The sequence below is a fragment of the Epinephelus fuscoguttatus genome, linkage group LG19 (assembly GCF_011397635.1).
Source record: "Epinephelus fuscoguttatus linkage group LG19, E.fuscoguttatus.final_Chr_v1".
NCBI lineage: Eukaryota > Metazoa > Chordata > Actinopteri > Perciformes > Serranidae > Epinephelus > Epinephelus fuscoguttatus.
Window position 1 is genome coordinate 26,986,487 of NC_064770.1, and position 23,649 is coordinate 27,010,135.

Consider the following 23,649-nt stretch of genomic DNA (forward strand, 5'->3'; position numbering starts at 1 on the left):
AAAAAAGAAGAAAAGAAAATATTAAAAATAAAAATAGCATAGGGGAGACCGTCACACTTTTTACTCTTGTGTGAATTACTCATCATTGAAACATCTTTCAATAGTCACTCCTACATTAAATAAAAGCTTAAGGTCTTGGCTTGAAATAGGCATCACTTCCATTTTTACAACTAATTATAACAAGATGTAATTAAATATTAAAGACACTCTGATACATTGTGACGAAACTATCAATGTTATCAATGTTAACAGTTACCAATTGGGTTCCAGGCAGCTAAAAAAGATTTTATAGTTTATAGTTTTTTAAGATAGATAGACAAAATAAGCTTTGAAATGAATACCACCTTTATAATAGTAACCATCAATGTCCCTTGTGTTTAAACCATGAGTTTAAACCAGGTGATTGTTTGTCTTTTGTAATAAGAAGTAACATGAAGGAATTTACAGTGCTGAAAATAATCAAACTTTTATTTAAGCCATTGTTTCATAACAATTTATTATGAATATAACATTAAATGACACAGTGAGATTGGAATACATCAATCACAATATAATCAGGAACCTTTGTTAAAATGTCAAACAGCCATAGGTTGAAGTATGTAACTGTTTAGTTACCGTTAGTTACTGTTTAGTTAAATGACCAGTGCAAAATGAGCAGGATGTCAGACCAACTGTTTGACATCAACATAATGTCACAGTGCCTTCTAGTGTGGCGGTAATAAGCACTGTGACAATCATCCCCGGTCTTATAACTCACACAAGATTTACTCAACAAGTACCGTAAAATTTCAATTAACAGCCCAGGCGATTATTTGCTTAAATCATTGAAACCAACGGGCCTATATTTGGGACAGGTCTTTAATTCCTTTTACACAAAACCGTTGCTCTGTAAATATAATCAAAGTGTGTATTTTAACCAGTATGAATATTAGTTGTTTAAAAATTAGGCTTCAGATAATAAATCAGTTATGATCATTCTAGCTCCGACAGACATCACATCAGAGAGTAACGGCACTTGGTGATTATGGTACCAGGCATACTGACACAACACCACTTTATCCTCTTAAAACAGTACTCACAACTTGGATTCATTTTTACAAAAATCAGTTTTGATTATTTTGGTCTTTGGACCCTTACGGACTGAAGGAATATGAATAACTTACAGCGTAATCGAGGAATGGATGCATAATGTGAGGTAGCTAATAACCTGGTTTTGTACATCTGACAAGCTTCTACTGAAAAAAAAGAAGAACTGCATGGCAACCAGACCAGGCGTCTAAGTGAGACAGGCCTTTAATTGAAGTTTTATGGTATAAGAGTGAAGTTCAGCGGTATTTCAATGGTATATTAACAGTATTTCAATGGTATTTAATGATGTAACATAAAATAGATGGTAACTTTTTAAAAAAATATATTTTATGAATGTAAAATCTGGCTAAAATAATAAGCAAATTCTTGACATATCGATTGTTCATTGCAAGAAAAATAGCATTATTGAATTTTGATAAATCATATTTGAAGTAAAAATGTCCTCACCAACATATGTTTGAAGATCCAACTGAAAAAAAGGCTCAAAACGTTGTCACATGTAACCTACACACTGAATAAACAAATAACATTACTTTGATTTTGTTGGGCAACAAATACATAGGCATTACTGATCTTGGAATAAGTTTATGATTTTCTGAGGTGTTTTTTTTTTTTTTTTCCAAAGATTGTCTAAATTATACTAGTAATCATACACATAAAAAACCTTGTCATTATATCTGTGGTGGAAGATGTAGGCCTATTTGAAGCTGTTACTTAAGTAAAATTAACAACACCACAGAGTAAAAACACTTCTAAGTCCTGTATTCAAAATCACACTTATGTAAAAGCAGCCTACACAAGTATTCGCATCAAAATATCTGCAAAGAGTACTCATTATGCAAAATGGCCCATTTTAGAATTATACATGTGTGAGTAGTATCACTAATGCAGCTGGTAAAAGTAGAGATCATTTCAGTTATTCTACAAACTACTGGGTTGCTTAATCTATAATAATATATATATATATGAAATGATTTATATTTGGTATTAATCATCTGAATCTACAAAGTAACTAGTGACTCCAATTGTCAAATAAACGTAGTGGAGTGAAGAGCAAAATATTGGCTTCCAAAATGCATATGTATAAATGCAACCTATAAAATGGATATACTTGTAGGCCACCTCATAATTGTACAGTATTTGAGTAAATGTAATTAGTTACATTTCATCACTGGTATTTAGCCTTCCATGAAAGCAATAAAACTTGACTGAAGATTTGTTTTCAGTAATATGTGGTCGGTCTACATAGAATTAGTAACAGCCTATGTTTTCTTATTTAATCACAACTGCAACTACAAATTATTTTTATAATTGATTAATCAGACAATATTTTCTCAGTTAATCGATTAAAGGGAGTGCCTGCGCCAAGCTCCTACAGCTTGTGTGGAGGCCATGCCACGGAGAGCAGTGTCCAACTTCATTTTGTCTTTTTCTGGGAAAAACATCAGTTGTTGATCGTCGTCTGTCAGAATGCTTTCATCCAACTTCTCCACATAACTGGCCGAGGCACTCATGCTGCCAACTCCAGAGGTGACGTCAGAGTGCCCAGCTCTAAAGCTCAGCCATTCAGACACCCTGGCACGTGCTCTGTCGCTCCAAAATGTGCTCCCAACTTCTGAGGGAAGACCTCCGCTCACTGAAAACAGAGGTTGAATGATAAGTCACGACAGCAATGCACATTATTCTAGATTAATGGAGGAATATCAAACTCACTGCTTGGAGTGAAGGCTCCATCGATGCTGGCTGCCATCATCACAGATGGTTCTGTTTCTTCATCGCGTTCTTGTGCTACAGCTCTCAACATCCGGTCGATCAGCTCCTGCTCCCTCTTGTTCCACTCCTCCTGCCAGGACAGCATTAGTTTCTGATTTTTCCCCGGGTAGTCTTCAGCAACGACATAGTTGTCCTTGTTTCGTATTATCATGTCAAAAACTTTCTCAAAGAGTGCAATGACTGGAAAACCATCGCCGAAACGATTGCAGTTGAGAATGTGGTATCTGTATCCACACTTCTCCACAAGCCGCTTCAGGGCTCTGCCCTCTGCAGCAATGTGCTCCTCAATGGACCTGTTGTTGAGCCAGTCTCCCCAGGTGAACAGCACCATGCAGTGTCTCCAGACTCTCTCACCGAATGGCATCAAGAGCTCAACCACTGCTTTGTAGTCAATCTCTGTGAAGGCCTTGGAGATGGGAACCACCAAGAAAAAAGCATGAGGGCCTGGAGCACACATGGAGACGCTGCGCCTAACTTCACTCTTGAGCCAGTCGGGTGTGCTCACATCTATAAACCAGCCTGGTGCCTCAACGACTGAGATGTTGACTCCTGCAACGGTTGTTTCATGTTTTACACACGTCGTGGGTCTACGCTGATCTTTGAATTCCTACGTAAAGGGGACAAACAGATTTGTCAAATCAAATCCTACCAATCCTACCAAAACCTTTTCCTGTAACATATTAGTTTAAGCAGTGTATCAGGTTACCTTCTTCATCCAAGCAGTACCAAACAGCTCTTCAAAAAGGATCCTGTTTCCTGCCATACTCTTCCCTGACTCTTTTCTGCCAAGAAGTACAACCCTCTTGTCAGTGATTGCCTGCTTCTCCCCTGGAAAACATGTTAAGCTTTTGTTTATGAATAGTGATAATGACAAAATGAATCCTAACTTATATGATCACTTTTTGATTACCTCTGAATAACTCTTTCAGTATTCTTGTTTGTCTTTGGGTCGTCCGCCAAATCCTTTTTGCCATCTTGTCTCTAGCCTCTTTCCTTGCCTCAATCTGCTCTGCACGGCCCAGGTCGACTTCATAATGAGGATCCTTGTTCCCTGCCCACATCTCTTCAACTTTCTCGAGGAGCTCCGTTACCTGTGTCTCATCACATTTTTTCGTGTTGTCCAGGACATGATACATGTTCCCACACTTTTCCACGAGCCACTGCAGACCTTCCTCGCTCTCTATACGCTCCTCCACAGTCTTCACTCCCAGCCAGTCACCTCGAGTGAATAGAACAATCGTGTGCTTCCAGATTTCATCCGTGAACAGACTCATGTGCTCCTGGACTGCTCTCTGGTATGATGCGTTGAACGCAGATGCCAGGCCGACCACGAGGAGCACCGCGTGGGGTCCAGGAGGGCACAGGTGCACGCTGTTCTCTATTTCAAGTTTATCCATCTCACAGAGGTCCTGAAGGGTGTTGTTGTAGAACCAGCCAGGAGAATCTATTACTGTGAGCTGCCTGCCTGCCGCCATGCTGTGGCTGATCTCACACTTCTCTGTTGTTCTTCTGTGACGAACAGCAAATGCATTTCTTCTCAGGATGGTGTTACCTGCTGAGCTCTTGGCTGACCACTGTGCTCCAACCATCACCATCCTTAAATGTGTCGGGGGGGCTTTGCCACCTGTGCAGGAAGTGGAACCAACAAATATTCATGCGTGTAGTTTTGTGCATCGTAATGATATTTGTCAGGTCAACTAAGAAGCTTTTCCTTTTGAAACTCACAACTAAATAAATAAGAAGGTGTTTAAGTGGAGTAAGTCACAAAGTTCTTGGTGGGTAAAAGAGCTTTACGTAATCTTTGCGGCTGTATCTGAAGTTATTTGTGTTGTAATGTTGACTTTATTTAAGGTAAGGTTTTATTCTAGTCTGAAGAAAACATAGTTAATTTAAAGGTGTTATAGGAGTCTGGGCCAGGAATGCCTGCACATGACTCTCACGTCTGACGTCACAAGCAAACATGGAGGTGGCTGAGCCAACTTTGCTGCGGCTAGTACTGCTAGCTGCACTAACAGTGCTAACAGCGCTAACAGTGTTAACCTGGGAGGGAACTGCAGGGTGGACGTTTTGCTTCCACAGCATCGGGACGGCATTATCAGCGGTAATTGCCGTATGAGCGCAGTATAGTAAAGACTCAAAAACACTGCAACATATGTGGCCGCTGAAGAATAGGAAAAATTCAGATGACAAGACACACAAAGGGAGTTTGACTTCATTCATTGCTCAAGAACCATTCCTCCACTGTATCTTTACATAGCAAATCAGTGTTTGCTGCTATTTTCATGTTCAAATCTCATGTATAGAACCTTTAAGGAATCCGAATCAAAGCTGAAGTTAATGTTATGTGTTTACACTGTTAAAAAAGTATGCTCGATATGTCATTATCAAATTTTTTGAAACCCCAAAATATCAAAATCAGGATCTGCAAAAAAGTTTGACACTCACCTTCAATCAGTGCTCTCAGTTCCCTTCTTTTGGTCTGCACCTCAGCAAATCTCTTTGATCCTCTTTCAATCACTGCTTCCTTTTTCTCCTTTAGAGCATTTCCATCAGCACTATCAGTAGAACAGTGACTGCCACCATTTTCTGCAATCAGTGCCTCTATTTTCTTGAACAGCACTATGACCTGAGTGCTATCCTGCCTGTCGCTGATGTTCAGAATATGCTTTCGCTTTCCACATCGTTTAAGGATCCACTGAAGTGCTGGCCACAGACTGATTTCATATTCTAAATCTTTATCACTGAACGGAGCATCCACAGTAAACAGCACGATGGTGTGATCCAACAGTCTTTCAGAGAAAAGTTTCAGGTGCTCCTCTAGTGATGGTCTGAAGATGTCAGGAAATGTTAAATCAACAGGAATGACTAGAAGAAAGGCGTGAGGGCCCGGAGGACACAGGTGGACGCTGTTCCTGATTTCTATCTGATCCAGCATTGGGGTGTTTTCTCGTGGGTAGTGCCACCACCAGCCTGGAGTGTCAACCACAGTGACGTGTCTTCCATGTACCTCCTGCTGCCTGGCAACACTCTGGGCAGTTCTTCTGCTGGTGTCAAAAACACTTTGACCCAGTATGATGTTGCCGGCTTCACTCTTGTTACTGGGGCCACCGTTTAGTTCTCTTCCACCTATCAACACAATCCTCAACTCTGAAGGGTGCCGACTTTGCCCTGGAAGAGGGAGGCAGTATTACTTAAAAAAAATCTGAAATTTGTGTCTGAGGACGTCGACTGTTTCACATAAATAGACAGAAATACAAACCAACATTTAACCGAATAATACAACCATACTACAAATGCTACAAATCACATCAGAGATTACAACAAATTAATCATTCCTATTACACTCAGTGTTTCACCCAGGTGCACTGAGGCTACTTAAAAGTCATACTCTGATTTAATAGGCCGACAGAATGAGGAACAAAAGAGTTCCTCAAGTGTGAGAAGGATCAGATGTAATATTTCCTGCCAAATGGTAGTGCATTACAGTATATATCACAGTGCAGTTCAATAAAGGGACCCAAATGCAGAGCAGTAGGCAGGCAGGTGAATTAAACAAACAGCGAGCTCTAATGTAGCCGGTAAAACATCCCCAAACAGGAAGGAAACAAAACTGATGATACAGGCAGACTCAAAGTACAAAACAAAGAAGAACCAAAACTGCTATGTCACGATGAACACAGGGATGAACTCAGCAAAACAATCCATTATGGTGTGTACAACCCCTGCATGCCTATATGCACTCCTGACAACATCTGGATGGCGGTGTTGGATGCACTGATACATAACATCCCATAGGTGCTCAGTTGGATTCAGGTCAGGGGAACAAGAGGGCCAATCAGTGGCATCAATGCCTTCATCATCCAGGAACTGCCTACACACTCTGGCCACATGACGCCGGGCATTGTCCTGCAGCAGGAGAAACTCAGGGCCCACTGCACCAGCGTAAGGTCTGACGGTCACTCTGAGGATTTCATCCTGGTACCTAACAGCAGTCAAGGTACCGTTGGCTATGACATGGAGGTCTGTGCGACGCTCCAAGGATATGCCTCTCCAGACCATCACTGACCCTCTGCCAATCCGGTCATGCTGGATGATGTTACAGGCAGCCTAACGTTCACCACCGTGTCTCCAGACTCTTTCACACCTGTCACATGTGCTCAGTTTGATCCTGCTCTCATCTGTGAAGAGAATGTGGCGCCAATAGTGGACCTGTCAAATCTGGTGTTCTCTGGTGAATGCCAGTCAAGCTGCACAGTGCTGGGCTGTGAGTACAGGTCTCACTTGAGGATGTGGGGCCCTCATGCTACCCTCATGGAGTCTGTTTCTGACAGTTTGGTCAGAAACATGCACACCAGTAGCCTGCTAGAGGTCAGCGCTCCTCCTGTTCCTCCTCACACAAAGGAGCAGATACCGGTCCTGCTGCTGGGTTGATACCCTTCCACGGCCCTGTCCAGCTCTCCTCATGTAATGGCCAGTCTCCTGGTGTCTCCTCCGTGCTCTTGAGACTGTGCTGGGAGACACAGCAAACCTTCTTGCAACTGTACGTATGGATGTGCCATCCTGGAGTAGCTGGACTACCTGTGCAACCTGACTGGGCTGCAGGAACCGCCCCATGTTACCAGCAGTGACAAGGACACTGGCAGAACACAAAACTAGAGAAGAAGGATAAGGAGAGAGCAGCTGTCTGTGGTCACCACATGTAAAACCATTCCCTTTTTGGAGGTTGTCTTGGTTTTGCTTCTCCATTGCACCTGTTGTCACTTTGATTTGCACCAAAGCAGGTGAAACTGATTCACAATCACTTGTGCTTCCTAAATGGACAGATTGATATCCCTGAAGTTTAACTGACTTGGTGTTACACTGAGACCATTAAGCAAACAAGACAGATGTGCAGGGAAAAATCTGGAAACAGAAAAGTACAAACAAAACTGATAGAAATCAGGTATGGGCGGGAAACAGACAAAGGTATGAAGAAACACAAGATGTGACACATAAGGAGTAACTTTCAGAACAAAACAGGAAAGAAAATACGACAAAACCTAAGATCTTGACAATATAAAACTAGAAAATTGTCCTTTATGTAGAATCAACTGATTGACTGATCCGCCTGGTAATTAATCACTAATGAGGATGTGTGCCTGTACGTGCACATGGGTCAAATTTATTGCAGGGCTGTTGTATTAGACCGCATTCATTTTAGTAGGGTGTATCTACTAAACTGGCAACTCAGCGTATGAATAAAAACAACAATGTCCATGCAACCTTATATACACTAACACAAAGAAAGATATCTGATGTCAGGATGCTGCTGTGATTAACTCTTTTATTCCAGCCTGAAGCCTCACAAACCACTGACCTGATTCCACTGACTTACAGCAACATACAGATGATGTTAACTCAGAGAAGCAGAACTTTTTATTCTGTAAAGTTAGATCAGATGAAATACATGACATTTGTTTTAAAATGAATTTTAAAGCCTGAGCAGAAACAGAGGCAAAAAAATAGCTTCATTTAGACACCTACATACATTACTCCTGTGGAAAATAAATGAAATAAACACTGTTGCAGGAGAGCATTGTTGCTCAAGGTTTATGAACAGGAGTCAACTTACCACAGGTGGACACAGCATGTACGTCAACTTCCATCGATGCTGTTGACTTCTCTGCACTCACTGGGATCCTCTACTGATAATAATCCCAACCAATTTACAACAGTCTGCATCAACACCAGATCCACAGTCTGCACATGGGAAAGCAGGTGTGGATTATAAGCTATAAGAACAGGAAACGCGACTTTTCACAACACATGACACCACTACACCCCCCCTTCTGTTTTTCATGGACATGGTTGAAGAGCGTGTAGGGTGTGGCGTGTTACTTTAGACCTGCCTCTATAACCATTTTGAAGAGTTTTGAAGGTGGTGCTTGGAGAGAAGAAATAAGTGTGCCATTGCACAAATAAATACAGATATGGCACTATTAAATCATTAAATTTTTTTTAGGGTGGGGGGGGGGGACTGTGTGTGAGTTTTGATGTGCATGGATGTGAGGAAACTGTGTAGCAGCAGGTTAAACAAACTGTGCACCTAAGTGACACATTAACCTGGTGAAGGAAGAATGTGGAGACAATCTGTGCGCAGGAGAGAATTGTGTATAGCAGATGAAATGTCTATATTTTCTTTTACGTTATTTATTCTTCTCAAATGAGAGATTACAATAACAACAGTGCCATATCTGTTTCTTATTGTGTTGTTGCATACTTTTTTTTCCCTTTCTCCAATCACCACCTTAAAAAAAGAAACACAAACAGTTACAGAGGCAGGTCTAAAGTAACACGCCACACCCTGCCTGTTCTTCAACTATGCTTATGACAGACAGAGGGGGTATAGTGGTATCACATGCTGTGAGTTACGTTTCCTGTTCTTACAGCTTTCATTCCAGACCTACTTCCTAATGTGCAAAGTGTGTATTTAGCATTGCTAGAATATAAATGTGCATAGCTTTTATGTCAACCTAACAATCTGTAATAATGATGATGAAAATTCCAATTTCATGCAGAATTGGGTCCAGCAATGTTGTGGCACTGTCTGATCCCATTCACAAGTTGCAGTTTTGATTCATTATGTCCGATAATAACATGTCCTCGCCATTAAATATCTAATAAATATCAGGCAACAACTAGCTCACAGTATGTGGTGTGCTTTGTAATGGCACTGAAAGTTATATCAGGATTTATGTAGGGGATAATCACTTAAGTTTCATAGTGACATCTACAAGTTCAGTGGTTCTCAAATGGTGCCCTGATGCAAATTGGGATTTTGTGATAACCACACATTATTATTGCAATATTCAACTGGGCCTATATCAGAAGTTATGAATGATTCTGTAATTGTATCAGTATGTTGAGCACACCCATGTCCTAATAAAGAGGCAAACTCTACCTTAAAAAATGTTTTATAATTTAATTTAATTTAATTTAATTTAATTTAATAAAACCTTGATTATAAGGGATTATAAGTGTGTGACACATCACATTATCTTACATTATCCCCCATTTAGGATTTGTTATTGGTGCTTTGATGTAATTTTAAAAAGTTAAAAATGCATTTAGCTGTCAACAATAGTTGGTTGTCAATTGTTTTTTAATATTAGTAAATAAAAACAAATATTTATGTCGTGATAAGTGTGATGACACACGTTATAAACGCTGTTGTGCAAACAAATACAGGCGCCTTGAGAGTTTGGCTTGCACTTTGGTGAGAAAAGCACTATACTAGTTAAAAAATATTTTACCCCAGTGTTTTATTATATTAAAATGTATTTTACAATGCATATCTTTGAAGTTAAATTTTTACCCTACTTACGTGGGGTGTCTCCCTTTGATATGATAACACAGAGTAGAGTGCATGGAGGAGTAAAGAGAAAAACGCGAACGCACCTTCCCGGCCGCCGTCGTGTCTCCGGCGCTTTCCTTGACCCGCTAGTTTCTCTGACTTTCCTTCCCACTCCTGCGCAGCTCCTGATTTTCTTCTCCCTCCCTTCTCCACGCCTGTCTTCTGGTCGACATGTCGGAGTACAACGCGGTGCCGCCACCCGGACCCGGAGCCCCTCTCGGCGGGCAGGCAGCTCTCGGTAATGGAGCGGGAGGCATCAAGAAAGATGCGTTCGCGGACGCGGTGCAGCGGGCCCGGCAGGTGAGGAGGGGATGTGACGGGCAGCAGCATGTCTGGAGGGAGCGCTAGCTAACTGGTTAGCTTCAGAGCTAACATTGTTGACACAGCTTGACAGATAACACGGGGACTTATACTCTGAATTAACGTTAGAGTTACGGGTTAACGGTTGTTCGTGATAGCACAGCTAAGCTAGTTTCGTTATGTCACTGCTTGTTGTGCATTAGCTAGCTAAAATACTGTGCGCGTACCCCAACAAACACAGTGTGAGCTAGGAGAAGACATTATGGGTATGACAGTAACTACCAACAGAAGATGTTTAAAGTAACTGTGGGGTGGTTGATACAGACATAATGTAGGTATGATAGCTAGCAGGTGAATGTATTAGCTACTGCATACAGTCTTACACTATGATATCCATATTGTAACAGTGGATCTCCCAGGCTAGATACATAGATACACTCACCAGCCACTTTATTAGGTACACCTTACTAGTACCAGGTTGGACCCCTTTTGCCTTCAGATCTTAATTCTTGGTGTCATAGATTCAACAAGGTGCTGAAAACATTCCTCAGAGACTTTGGTCCATATTGACATGATAGCATCACACAGTTGCTGCAGATTTGTCGGGTGCATTGAACTCATTGTCATGTTCAAGAAACCAGTTTGAGATGATTTGATCTTTGTGACATGGTGCATTACTCTGCTGGAAGTAGCCATCAGAAGATGGGTACACAGTGGTCATAAAGGGATGGACACGGTCAGCAACAATACTCAGGTAGGCTGTGGTGTTTAAACCATGCTCAGTTGGTACTAAGGGGCCCAAAGTGTGCCAAGAAAATATCCCCCACACCATTACACCACCACCACCACCACCAGCCTGAACCGTTGATACAAGGCAGGATGGATCCATGCTTTCATGTTGTTTACACCAAATTCTGATCCTACCATCTGAATGTGGCAGCAGAAATCCAGACTCATCAGACCAGGCAACATGTTTCCAACCTTCTATTGTCCAGTTTTGCTGAGCCTGTGTGAATTGTAGCCTCAGTTTCCTGTTGTTAGCTGACAGGAGTGGCACCTGGTGTGGTCTTCTGCTGCTGTAGCCCATCTGCTTCAAGGTGGGACGTGTTGTTGGTTCAGAGTTGGTCTTCTGCAGACCTTGGTTGAGTTACTGTTGCCTTTCTATCATCTTGAACCATTCTCCTCTGACCTCTGGCATCAACAAGGCATTTTCACCCAGAGAACTGCTGCTTACTGGATATTATCTCTTTGTGGGACCATCCTCTATAAACCCTAGAGATGGTTGTGTGTGAAAATCCCAGTAGATCAGCAGTTTCTGAAATACTCAGACCAGCCCATCTGGCACCAACAACCAAAGTTGTTCAAAGTCACTTAATTTACATTTCTTCCCCATTCTGATGCTCAGTTTGAACTTCAGCAGGTCGTCTTGACCATGTCTACATGCCTACATACACTGAGTTGCTGCCACGTGATTGGCTGATTAGCTACTTGCGTTAACGAGCAGTTGAACAGGTGTACCTAATAAAGTGGCCGCTAAGTGTAGATAGATAGAAAAGCTAAAAGCACTGATAAGAGACAAAAGATAGGGCCATAATATGAACTTTAATATGTACTGAATACACACTGTACAGTATTAATTATAAAGTATATTCAGGGGTGTAGTGGTAGTTGATGAGCTGGGTGCACTACTAGGTAGATGGGTAGGTTACTGAGGAGGAGGTGGGAATACTCTAATTTATATTACAGTGGCTTTTTGTTGATAGGTTGATAGCTCAGTTGTCATGATGAATTCTTGGCTTGTGTGTCAGATTGCAGCTAAGATCGGAGGTGACGCTGGACCACCCATGAACAACAACACTGCAGCAGATAGCTTTCCATTCACTGCACAGAAACGACAGCTGGAGGATGCAGGTATGATGGCACTACTCAGTGTGCAGTCTCCTTGATATAGTGCTTACAGACATGTCACCACACACACACACACACACACACACACACACACAGTTACAGTAGATATCTCTGGTTTCCTCACCTGACAGATGAACCCGAAAGCAAGAAGCTGGCTGCACAGAGTGACTTGGATTCAGCCAATGCATTGTGTGAGTTCATCCTGCTATTATATGTTCTGTTTACTTTTTGCGTTGTGATGTTTATATCTCACAGCTGACACAATTTAATATAGACTTCCAGCTGCACAGTACTTCTGTTTCAGTAGTTTGCCCATTTGCCCTTGTCTGTCCATGCTTCCCCTCCTCTGTGTCTCACAGTCCATCAGTAATCCAAAACCTCTCCCATGCTCTGTTTTTTCAACCTTTGTTTTCTGTTGTTGTCCCAACTCAGCCATTGGTGCCCAGCTAGCTGCTCTTGCACAACAAAGGTGAGAACTCAGAGCTTTCAGTTGATCGTGTATTATGAAGACGTTTTCGGTCCTTGTATCATGACAGTGGAGAAAAACATGATTGTGGTAAAAATGTGATTATAAATTTTCCTGCCTGATTTGTTGCCTCTTTTTTGTCCTCCTCGCTTGCTGATGGTGTCAGACCCACTTCCAACACAGAGGAATACAGTGTACCAGACAGCATGGTGGGACTCAGTGAGTGCAAATATTGATGCCGAACTGTGTCTGCGATTATATGGCAAGAAAACAGACGCCACTATTGAGAGTGTGACCCACCAACATCACAGTTTGCTCTCTCTTCATCCACAGTTATTGGCCGCGGAGGTGAACAGATCAATAAGATTCAACAGGAGTCAGGCTGCAAGGTTCAGATAGCTCCAGGTACTGTCTGATAAACAGATGTCCACAGTTTTCATTATAGTTTATGACGTTATTTCCCTTTTGGCTTAAACTCTTATGATACATATGTACTGTGTGTGTGTGTGTGTCCAGACAGCGGAGGACTTCCAAACAGGAGCGTGTCTCTCACAGGTTCCCAAGACTCCATAGAGTGAGTATTAGACTTTCTAGAAACAGGTTAAAATATTCCAGGTTTTGCCCTCATTCCAAAAAAGAAACTGTTTATATGGCTGATAAAAATATGAATATTCCACTAATATTGCTGTTTACATGCAGCTGTGCATACTCAGATTAACGTGCTGTGGCATGTCATTTAGTGGAACAGCTGGAGCCGCTTGTCAATTTGCTTCTTTCAATCAAAATGGGATTTTTAAAAGAAAGTTCTCGACCGGTGGTGGACTTGTTGGACCATGTAAACACAGCCTCCCTTTTTTATTCCTCTAACCACCTCCTTGAAAAGGTTGTTGTTGCGATATTAAAAACCTGTCTATGTCCAAGTCTTTCATGATGTTAAAAGTAGGCGTGTTTCTCCTTCCGACTAGAAGTGTGGGCTTTTCTTTTGGGCATGCTTCTCCACCCCGGCCTTGCAAACTGTTGGCAAGAATATATGAGATTTTTTTTAGAGTGATGTTAAGCATAATAAAAAAAATTCTAAATACCAATTCACTCTGTTTGAAGCCCCGTTCTCTCATGACCTATTGCTGAATTGCTCTGTGTCACTTTCCATTTTATCAGCTTCATTACATTTGTGAAATTTATGATGTGTAACATCTTCCTTTTGTAGGAATGCCAAAAGGCTGTTGGATGAGATAGTGTCACGAGGGAGGGGCACACCTCCTTCTTCCTATCATGAGTCCACCAACGGGCAGAACGGCACGGTGCATGAGATGATGATACCAGCTGGCAAGGCTGGGCTAGTCATTGGAAAGGGTGGAGAGACCATCAAACAGCTTCAGGTATTGGAATGTTGCAGTGTGGTACCTTTAGTTTTGTATATGAAAATGTTTCATGAATAGAGCCAGGAACCTATTGATTTTTATGCTGCAGTAGAGTCAATCACAAAGATGCACATTACCATAATCTTTGACTGTGGAACATTTCAGGAACGTGCAGGTGTGAAGATGATCCTGATCCAGGACGCCTCTCAGGGACCCAATGTCGACAAGCCCCTGCGCATTATAGGCGATCCCTACAAAGTCCAGGTGCATTCATAAAAATCATGTCAAGTTCAACATAAATGTGTGTTGCTGAGTTGCCACGTGCTGTAATCATAATGTGTTCCTTTCCTACCTTTCAGCAAGCCCAGGAGATGGTACAGGAGATTCTGAGGGAGAGAGACCACGGTGGCTTCAGTGAAAGAAATGACTTCGGTTCCCGAATGGGGGGAGGCATGGATGTGAGTGTGTGTGTGTGTGTGTGTGTGTGTGTGTGTGTGTGTGTGTGTGTGTGTGTGTGGAGGGGGATTAGTGGTGGGGTTAGTTGTCTTTGAACCAAAACCAAGTCTATAAAAAACTTCTGTTTCCCACTTAGATCCCCGTACAGAGACACTCAGTCGGTGTGGTCATCGGGCGAAACGGAGAGATGATCAAGAAAATCCAGAATGATGCTGGAGTTAGGATACAGTTCAAACAAGGTCGGACCCCTGTGTCTTTTTTAATGGGTGCATTCACACATTTTCCTCGTTTCTTTATGTAATATTTTGCATGAACAGCACATTTGGGTTCTCATTAGTGTCCAGACTTGAAAGTTTAATGTCTGAAGCCAGAGGTGTCTCTGTACCAGACATGTTTTCTGCTGTCCCCTGGACGACAGGACGCCATTAGTCTTGAGCCCTGCTTTTTTACCTACGCTAAAATTGATGTGACACAGCAGAAAAACATGAGCCACTGTCATCATTAAGTGTCGTCTTATTTGCTGATAAACTGATGGCAGTTAATGATGTAAATATCGGCCAATACCTATGCTCAATTGATAAATTAGTGCATCCCTGTATGTCACCAACTGAAACAGTTAGCAAATCCATAAAAAGTGGATTTAAATGACACTATCCTAATTGAAGATTTTGTCCTTCTTTTATAGACTTTTTTTTTGTCTTTTACCAAATGATTAGTGTAAATTAAAGATACCAAACACCAGTGTTAACCGTGTTATCAGTTTTTTTTAAATTTACAGGTAGCAGAATACACTGTTAAGTCTCATTTTGGTGGAAGTTCTCCAAATATGTGAATGCCTTTACACATGAGTTTGTGTGTGCAGAGCAAATGTTCTCTTTTTTACCTTCGAGTGGTATGCCTGCACAAATATTGGGTTCATCCCAATACCTCATCTCGCATCCATGTTTCCCTCACTTGCGTCTCTTCCTCGCGTCTTAGCTCCGCCCTTGTCAGACACGGGGGAGAAATGCAAGGAGAGAAGAAATAAGGAAATATGCCTTAAAAGAAATGACAAGTCTTTTCCTCTGAAACATCACGTGAAGCGATATCCATTTGTGATGACAGCAGCAGATGATTACAGCTTGAGTACAGACTGTGAGTTCGTTACTCAGTAACCCAGAATATGATGATGGTGTCTTTTAAACACTGGAAATGATTTATAAGGCCAAATGTTTCAGCTGCAGCGCTGCGCTGTCCAATCAATAACTTATATCCAATCAGGGGGGAGTGTCGGTCGGTAAAAGACTTCTGCGAAGGCTGCACTTGTTTATCCTCTCTTCCCTCTCCTCTGAAAGCTTCCTCGACTCCTTGACTCCTCCAAGTGCATGTAACGAATTGAGACGTCCTTCAAGATGGGGGGTGTCAATCAATTTCTGGGTCAAGTGATCGAGTATAGAGGAGTCAAGGAGGGATATTGGGATGAACCCCTAGTGTCAAGGACAGACATGACTTCTTCAGTGTGTTAAACTGAGTGATTTGTCACCACTATAAGCAGATAGCCTACACTTGGCGTGTGTGAGGTCTGGAGTTACAGGGTTTGGTGTTGATTCTCGGTACTATAAGTAACGTGATTCAAAATATCAAAACTATAGCTCGTGTGTATAATAATACAGCAGATTTTAATCTTTCTTACAGATGACGGGACTGGTCCAGATAAGATCGCCCACATCAGTGGTCCTCCTGAACGCTGCGAGCACGCTGCCCAGATCATCAATGACCTGCTGCAGAGCATCAGGGTCAGGGAGGAAGGACAGGGGGTATGGATCACTCTTTCTTACATATGCATGGGGTGTCAAAATGTCTAAAGCATGCATATGTTCACTCATAAACCAGTAGACATAATCGCTAGAGTGTAGCACAGTATCATCTTATCTGGTTGTGGAGAACAGTGTGTGGCAGCAGGCCTGGGGCAAATTTTGTAGCTTCTCCACATAGTGTTTGCATCAGCAGTAAGATGAAGTATCATGCTATATATAGACATAGCACTGAGGTGTTCTCTCTCTTCCATCCACAGGGTCCCCCAGGTCCTCCAGGCATGCCTGCAGGCAACAGGGGCCGAGGTGGGGGACAAGGCAGCTGGGGGCCCCCTGGAGGGGAAATGACTTTCTCTATTCCTGCCCACAAGTGCGGACTTGTGATTGGCCGGGGAGGAGAGAACGTCAAGTCCATCAACCAGCAGACGGGGGCCTTTGTGGAAATCTCTCGACAGCCACCTCCCAACGGAGACCCCAACTTCAAGCTGTTTATCATTCGGGGCTCACCGCAACAGATCGACCATGCCAAGCAGCTCATTGAGGAGAAGATTGAGGTATGTAGCACGATTATTTTTTAGTTACATGTAGGAAAATTGACACCTTTTTTCTTTTTCTTCATTTGATATGTGATTATATCATGTCTTACAGGGTCCTCTGTGTCCTGTGGGCCCGGGGCCAGGTGGACCAGGTCCTGCTGGTCCAATGGGTCCCTACAACCCCAACCCATACAACCCCGGACCGCCTGGGGCACCTGGACCACCACAGTGAGTAGCTGCAACTAATGTGCAGCTGTTTGTGTTGCTTTACACTCACATTTAAAGGGACAGTTCACCCCCAAAATCAAACTAGATTATTTTGTTGTGAGTTGCTGGGTGTTAGCTATAGAGATGTCTGCCTTCTCTCCAGTATAATGGAACTAGATGGCACTCAGCTTGTGGTGCTCAAAGTGCCATCTCATCGTCATGACACTCTGCAACTCACACCAAAACAATCCAGATTGATAAATAGCTCTACAGGTAAAAGGGAGAATAATTAGTTTGGATTTTGGGACAACTGTCCCTTTAAGAAGATAAACTTTCTCATCATATCAGGATGATGAATGAGAGGTTTTTGATGATAAACATTTTCTTTTCTCCTCAGCGGTGGTCCTCCAGGTCCTCACCAGTACACCCCTCAGGGCTGGAGCAACACCTACCAGCAGTGGCAACCCCAGGCACCCCACGACCCCAGTGAGTCACCTTTGACCTCACTGCCTCTCCTGGTTTTCTGGGATCAATGTTTATTTTTGCTCATCTTAGCATGTTCACATCCCACGACAGTACTTTCATCCCAGGCTGTAGGTTTTATACGCTCCCAGTCATTTCAGATGAGTAATGGCATTTTTTTTCTAAATCTGTGAAGGTCAGCAGGAGTACTGATGGAAATGTTGTGATTAGATACACTGTCTTCACTTAAAGCAGCTCTGGCTAACCCTGTCTCTGTTTCCCCCCTGGTCTCCAAGCCCGGTCTCCAGGCCAGTAGCAGGGGCTCACCCTCACCCTATGAGGACCTCACCCCCTCCACCCTGCGTCTTTTCTAGGCAAGGCAGCAGCCAATGATCCCAACGCAGCCTGGGCCGCCTACTATGCTCAGTACTACCAGCAGCCGTCGGGGGCTGTGCCAGCCCAGTACCCTGCTAACCCACCTGGAGGTGCCCAAGCATCAGGGGACCAGACTCAGCCTGCACAGACGCCGGGGGGCCAGCCGGACTACACCAAGGCCTGGGAGGAGTACTACAAGAAGATGGGTGAGACACCATCTGTAACTTTACCTGCTGTTAACTAACAAATGTTAGGTTTATTTGTGGCGAGTGAGTGTGTGGGGAAACCCTGGAAAGTCAGGTGGCTACCGTCAGAAGTTCAACACCATGAACTTTGCATAGTGGAGCAAAATCTGTGTCTGTTCACGTGGGTGGCAACCGCTTCATACCCCCACCACCGTGTTGGAAACCGCGTCCCCTCTGCTGCCTTCCACTCATCAAAATAACTTGAGGCTGTGAGTTACTGCACAGCAGGGGCTGCCCCCGACCAAGAATTTTCCTAGTCGACCAATAGTTGTCATTTAGGGCCACTAGTTGCTCGAATGTTTACGATATTAATTTAATTATTGAATTATATACACAATGGTTTGAGTTGAAGGTGTGAGAAAGACACACACTGAGCGAGCCGCCTGTTAATGACATTGTCTGCAAAGCAGTAATGATTGTGCTAAGTGGCTAATGGGCATGTAGCTACTTCCATGTTTCAGATGATGCGTCATGTTTGTAGTCGACCAATGAAGATGAGTTTACATATCACCTTAGGTTCGTCCTTCACCTTCTCAAAATGATCCCACACTTTGGATTTCCTGCCCGACGTGTTATTAACTAGCCTGTGGAATAACCACAGGTACCAGCCCTGGAAATTAGAGGCCGTACACGTGCCGTGTCTTTGACCACCTGGAAAACGTGAGGTCAGGCGCTTGTCTTAAAGTCGAAGTGAAAGCAGTAGTGTGTAGGGTCATGTCTGTTTTGTCTGTCACCTCCAGCCCAGGCAGGTGGCTCTGTCCCCGGGACAGCACCTGCAGCCCCAGGAGCAGCCGGGGGCGCATCATCAACGACAGGGGGTCAGCCGGACTACAGCGCAGCCTGGGCGGAGTACTACAGACAGCAGGCTGCGTACTATGGACAGACAGGACAGGCTCCCGGCCAGCCAGCCACTCCCCAGCAGGGACAGGTTGGTACAGAGGCTGCAGCTAGGTTTTCACCATGTTCCTGTGGTATCATAGAGGTACGACACATTTTAGAGTTTACAATAAGAAGTTGATCCTTCACAAAAGATTCCTTGTTTGTATTTTAGACGCAGTGAGAGTTCATGGCAGAAGGTCTCAGGAGAGAATCCAGGATGAAGAAGGTGACCCTGAACTTCAGGCCAGGATTTAGTCTGATTTATTTTTTTTTTTTCTTCTTCTTTTTAATTTCCTGTGAGGTGAATGAAAGCTGTCCTCAACACCACCTGGATACTTTTTAATAAAAATGTGAACTGAACAAACGTTCTAGTGCTTTGCTGCTGAGGGGAGGGAGAAGACTGATTATCCCGCCATGACAGGTAAACAGCTTCTCGATGCCTCTACATAACATTTATATACGCCATTATAAACATGGAAGCCTCGAAACGCTTTCTGAATTGTGGAGGAGTTGCCAATAAATCTATCTCATCTTCCTTTTATTAACTTCCTCAGACTTCTAAATCCCATTTTTGAAGCTCCTCATACCCCTGTGTTATATTTACTGAACAGCGCATAGCTATTAGGACTATAATCATGTTGTGTATGTGGTACAGGTAATAATAATACGTCAGAGGAATCCTTTTTGAAGCTCATTTGATTTGCTCAGTGTTTTGATTTTTTCTTTTTTATAAATTGTCACATTTCCCTCAGCCGAGGCTTGCATGGTGTTTCAACTTGTGTACACTGGGATTGTTTTTCTTTTTGCTCATGAATGTGTTCACTCGCAGCGTTTTGTAAGAGTGAGAGTTTTTCTACAGTGTTGATTCATGCATGTGGGCTGACTAACTACTGCTGAGAGCTGCTAGAGGTAGATGATACGACACTCAAAAGTAAGGCACCCAATGAAGAGCAGGACCGCCCTTCAGCTGCACAACAGTGTCAGGTTTTGGACTCAGATATTCACAAAAGAGTTCAAAGGTCTCTGTTAAAGTGGAAACAGACAACTTTTTCCCCCCAGTGTTTTTAAGTGGTATTATTGTTAGCGCTGCGGTCGCAAAGACAACCAGATCACAGCCTTTTTTAGAGGGTTTGTTACTTATTGACAGGGTGGAACCATGCCACAAGTAAGTCTCAAGTATTTGCAGCCAAGTCCCAAATCGAGACAGGTAACCTTTTTTGAGTCCCTGACAAGTCATAATGTGCTCTTCACCAAATGTATTGCCATTTTAACAAGAGAGTTATTATAAATAAAAGGTATACTATGCAGGATTTTCCTTAAACAAAACAATGTGTAGACTCTTAGGGAGGTAATCCGTATCATCACTTATGACCCATTAGAAGTGTGTGGAGGTGTGTTTTTCTGCAGAGACTCTGCCCTCTGCCTGTATTTTCTTATTTCAGTAAGGAACACTTTAGTCAAATAAAATTTTATTTCCATTTGCAGTATTATATTTGGTGATATGGCTCTGTTCTGGGGCCTCTCTGCCCTTCCTTGGGGCCTATGCAGAAAGCAAGGCAGAGAGAGCATACCTCTCCGCCCTTCCACATGAGGAAACAAGGAAAGCCTAAGGCGGAGAGCAGACCTCCCTGCCCTTCCATGCGCCTACATGGAGAGCCTAAGGCAGGGAGAGCAGCAGCAAAGCCCCGTGGGAACAGAACAGAGCCAACATCAATGACAGGCAGAATTGACATTGCTAAGTCAGACACAACATGAAAAGGAAGAGCTGGGGTGGAGACAGATTGCAAAGCAGCTTGCAGAGGAAGTAGCAACAGTAGCAGGCAGGTGTATGGGACATTGATGAGCGTGTTCCCCCCAGCACTCATGTAAGGCCAGGGCTTCATTAGAAGATCCAGATTGTAAGCAGTAGGCATCCAAGAGACAAAGTGCGGATAAAATTGTAAATATAGTGAGGCTGAGGTTGACTTGTACTTCAGCTGGTGAGCATGTTTATATACAGTAATTGTCAACCCTGCATAGTATATCTTTACATTTACAAAAGTCATGAAAGCTTTTTGAAATTTGCACTTACTTGTTAAAACAAGTTTGTTGGAAGTTGTGTCTCCATCTGGGCACATTTCACATACTACAGGTTGTTTTTTCTTGACCAGCACATAGTTTTTGTGCGTACACAGATTTGTCTTTATCGTATTTTCCACCTGGCACTCAGTAAAGTTACATTTATTCTTCTGCAACTTGACTCGATGTTGTCAAACTGATTCAAACAAAGTGGATCTGGGGAATCAAGTGTTGACTCGGTGGTTACAAATTGCATTAATGGTATCTGACTCAGGAAATGAAGGGAAATAATTGATTTGTGTTACACTTCTAAATAACTTGCTTTTAATCTTTGGGCTCGGGGGAAGGTGTCAAGTATTTCTAAGGCTAAGGACTGAAGTCCATTCAAAGTCAGGAGTCATTGGAATTGAAGTCCAAGTTGAGTTGCATGTCTTTTTTGGATTTTGTCAAGACTACCGTCATGTCTAGAGTCCAAGTCACGTGGCTTGAGTCCACCTTGACATCGGTTCCTCTCATCCTGCAGCTGTCCATTGAGTCTTTCTGCCAGAGATTTGCTCATTTTACCTCGGCTTTTATCTCTCCTTCTTCGCCTTCTTTGCCTTCTCTGTCAACAGGTCTCTTTTTCTTTTGACACGTAGAGTTTCCACAGTTACTTCAGTTGTCCCACCATCTTCCGTTTCCACTACTGTGCATAGTAACTGCAAAGAACTCACTGATACTCTTTAGTAACTGGCGAAAGCTACTGAGAGCAACCGGGAAAGCAAAGGCTCTATCCTGTTGTGTTTTGGTTGCACGTTTGACGCACTTTCTTTGTGCCATAAATCGAACATTCACTTTGCTGTGAGATCGTACTCAGTGCCAGACAGAATTAGAGTGAAAGCGAGGGGCATAGGGAACCACTCTCGACACAGATGGTGTCATTATTCTAAAGCCATTACATTGTGCAATTAATACTTACTTCACAATACAGCAAAAAACTTCTCCATTTCCACTTTAAACATTTTTTAAGACTTCTCGCAATTTTGTCACACGCCCATCTGCCGTTCAACCTCTTTGACTCCTGAAATGTCCATTCAGGAAACTGTTTTTTCACCTTAAAGTTTTTGTATCTGGGCTAGAAACACACTGACTCACTGTGCGGATGGAAGGCCAAAACAGAAAGAGAAAGGTGCGTTTTCTCTTAAATTTGGTTGGCTAAGTGTGAACAATCCTCGTTATCTCATATTGCTTGAAAAACTCAAAGAGATTGTCAGACCTTTTAAAACCAACACATACTGCTAGTGGGCATTCACCTTGACACAACTGCACATCTCTCTGTGTCATGTTGAGATCATGTCCCCCTCTGTTGTCCATACAATCTCTCCTACAATGGGGACACGTCATGTGAGGCTTCAGCCACCACACATTTGAACCATGCTGCGATTTTGTTTCATCTCAAGGTTGCACGTGATTGCTTTTTACTTTACTTTTTTTATGAATGCCAACGAGAATGTGTTGATCTTTTCTCCTTCCCACAGTCATTGTGTGTAACAGATTGAAAATTTAGTCTTCCAATGTGTCTCACTTTATTATGTACATATAATCAGCAATATAAGGCTGTTGGTTTTGACTTCCAGAGATGTATCAGGTATGAATCTTGTATTCTGAACGGCAGCTGTGAGCCTGCCTTTGGCAGCAGTGTTGATATTGTGAATAGATGACCACCAGCAGCAATACTCTGAATTAAAATGGGGCAAATGTCAATTACTTTAAAATGTGTGTTGAACATTTTGTTGTCTTTCCTGTTCTTTTACAGTGTACATAAAACAACTGTTACCAGATATAACAAAGCACAGTTGAGATAAATCACCAGTAGATGTCACTATAAGTCTTCAGATTAATCAGACAGGACTGCGCAGGTGATCCCCAGTTATTGACAAAAATATTTTTTATAGATGATCCATTTTTAAATGAATAACTGAATCAAAAATCTGAGGATGGTCCTGTGAGTTAAGTCTGAAGTGGCGACTCATGGTGGCTCAACACCCGTTTCACCTCTTGATGGATGTGACATTGAACCTTGATCATAGAAACCTATTACAGGGTTTGTACTGATAGAGACAAGTTAAATTCAAGGACTTTAAAGTACATTTTCAAGAGCTCCCTTTTTTTCCCAAGGATGAAATTGTATTCTCCACAACCGTCTTTCTTACTGTTAAAAAGCAGAAAACCTATACCAACCCATTAGTGCTCCAGGATCATACCACAAGCATTCAACAACAACTGCAAGCATGGGCAATCTCGACTTTCTACTTTAAAGCATTTATCCAATACGTTTCGTAAAATAATTTATGATTCTGTTCTCTGTT

At 42.6% G+C, this 23,649-nt stretch overlaps 2 protein-coding genes across 3 annotated transcripts; one reads left to right on the plus strand and one right to left on the minus strand.

Moving 5' to 3' along the window:
- Window positions 1–479: 479 nt before the first annotated feature.
- LOC125879432 (GTPase IMAP family member 8-like) lies at window positions 480–8,694 on the minus strand. Its single transcript, XM_049561309.1, has 6 exons — window positions 8,474–8,694; window positions 5,308–6,030; window positions 3,773–4,486; window positions 3,569–3,690; window positions 2,803–3,469; window positions 480–2,725 (listed from the first exon to the last, which is right to left on the minus strand). The coding sequence occupies exons 1-6, from the start codon at window positions 8,505–8,507 to the stop codon at window positions 2,436–2,438; spliced, it is 2,550 nt and encodes an 849-aa protein (XP_049417266.1). The 5' UTR covers window positions 8,508–8,694; the 3' UTR covers window positions 480–2,435.
- Window positions 8,695–10,252: 1,558 nt separating this feature from the next.
- On the plus strand, window positions 10,253–21,953 carry LOC125880082 (far upstream element-binding protein 2-like). Of its 2 annotated transcripts, XM_049562335.1 has the most exons (18): window positions 10,253–10,555; window positions 12,364–12,466; window positions 12,595–12,654; window positions 12,896–12,932; window positions 13,096–13,148; window positions 13,263–13,334; window positions 13,446–13,503; window positions 14,137–14,308; window positions 14,456–14,554; window positions 14,650–14,748; window positions 14,883–14,985; window positions 16,421–16,542; window positions 16,800–17,093; window positions 17,188–17,303; window positions 17,680–17,768; window positions 18,119–18,325; window positions 19,105–19,292; window positions 19,416–21,953. In XM_049562335.1, exons 1-18 carry the CDS (start codon window positions 10,427–10,429, stop codon window positions 19,422–19,424), a joined length of 2,010 nt encoding a protein of 669 aa, XP_049418292.1. In that variant the 5' UTR covers window positions 10,253–10,426; the 3' UTR covers window positions 19,425–21,953. The 2 variants fall into 2 exon arrangements, with proteins under 2 accessions (XP_049418292.1, XP_049418293.1); XM_049562336.1 differs by lacking the exons at window positions 19,105–19,292; window positions 19,416–21,953 and having other exon boundaries at window positions 18,041–18,257.
- Window positions 21,954–23,649: the final 1,696 nt, after the last annotated feature.

What these genes read in the sequence shown, in the direction of transcription:
- LOC125879432 (XM_049561309.1), bottom strand. Translation starts at nt 8,507, where the DNA reads ATGGAAGTTGACGTACATGCTGTGTCCACCTGTG. An exon ending in ACATGCTGTGTCCACCTGTG is followed by an intron (nt 6,031 to 8,473) that starts GTAAGTTGACTC and finishes TCCCTCTTCCAG; the next exon opens with GGCAAAGTCGGCACCCTTCA. An exon ending in ACTGAGAGCACTGATTGAAG is followed by an intron (nt 4,487 to 5,307) that starts GTGAGTGTCAAA and finishes CTTCCTGCACAG; the next exon opens with GTGGCAAAGCCCCCCCGACA.
- LOC125880082 (XM_049562335.1), top strand. Translation starts at nt 10,427, where the DNA reads ATGTCGGAGTACAACGCGGTGCCGCCACCCGGACCCGGAGCCCCTCTC. An exon ending in GCTGCTCTTGCACAACAAAG is followed by an intron (nt 12,933 to 13,095) that starts GTGAGAACTCAG and finishes TGATGGTGTCAG; the next exon opens with ACCCACTTCCAACACAGAGG. An exon ending in CAAGGTTCAGATAGCTCCAG is followed by an intron (nt 13,335 to 13,445) that starts GTACTGTCTGAT and finishes GTGTGTGTCCAG; the next exon opens with ACAGCGGAGGACTTCCAAAC.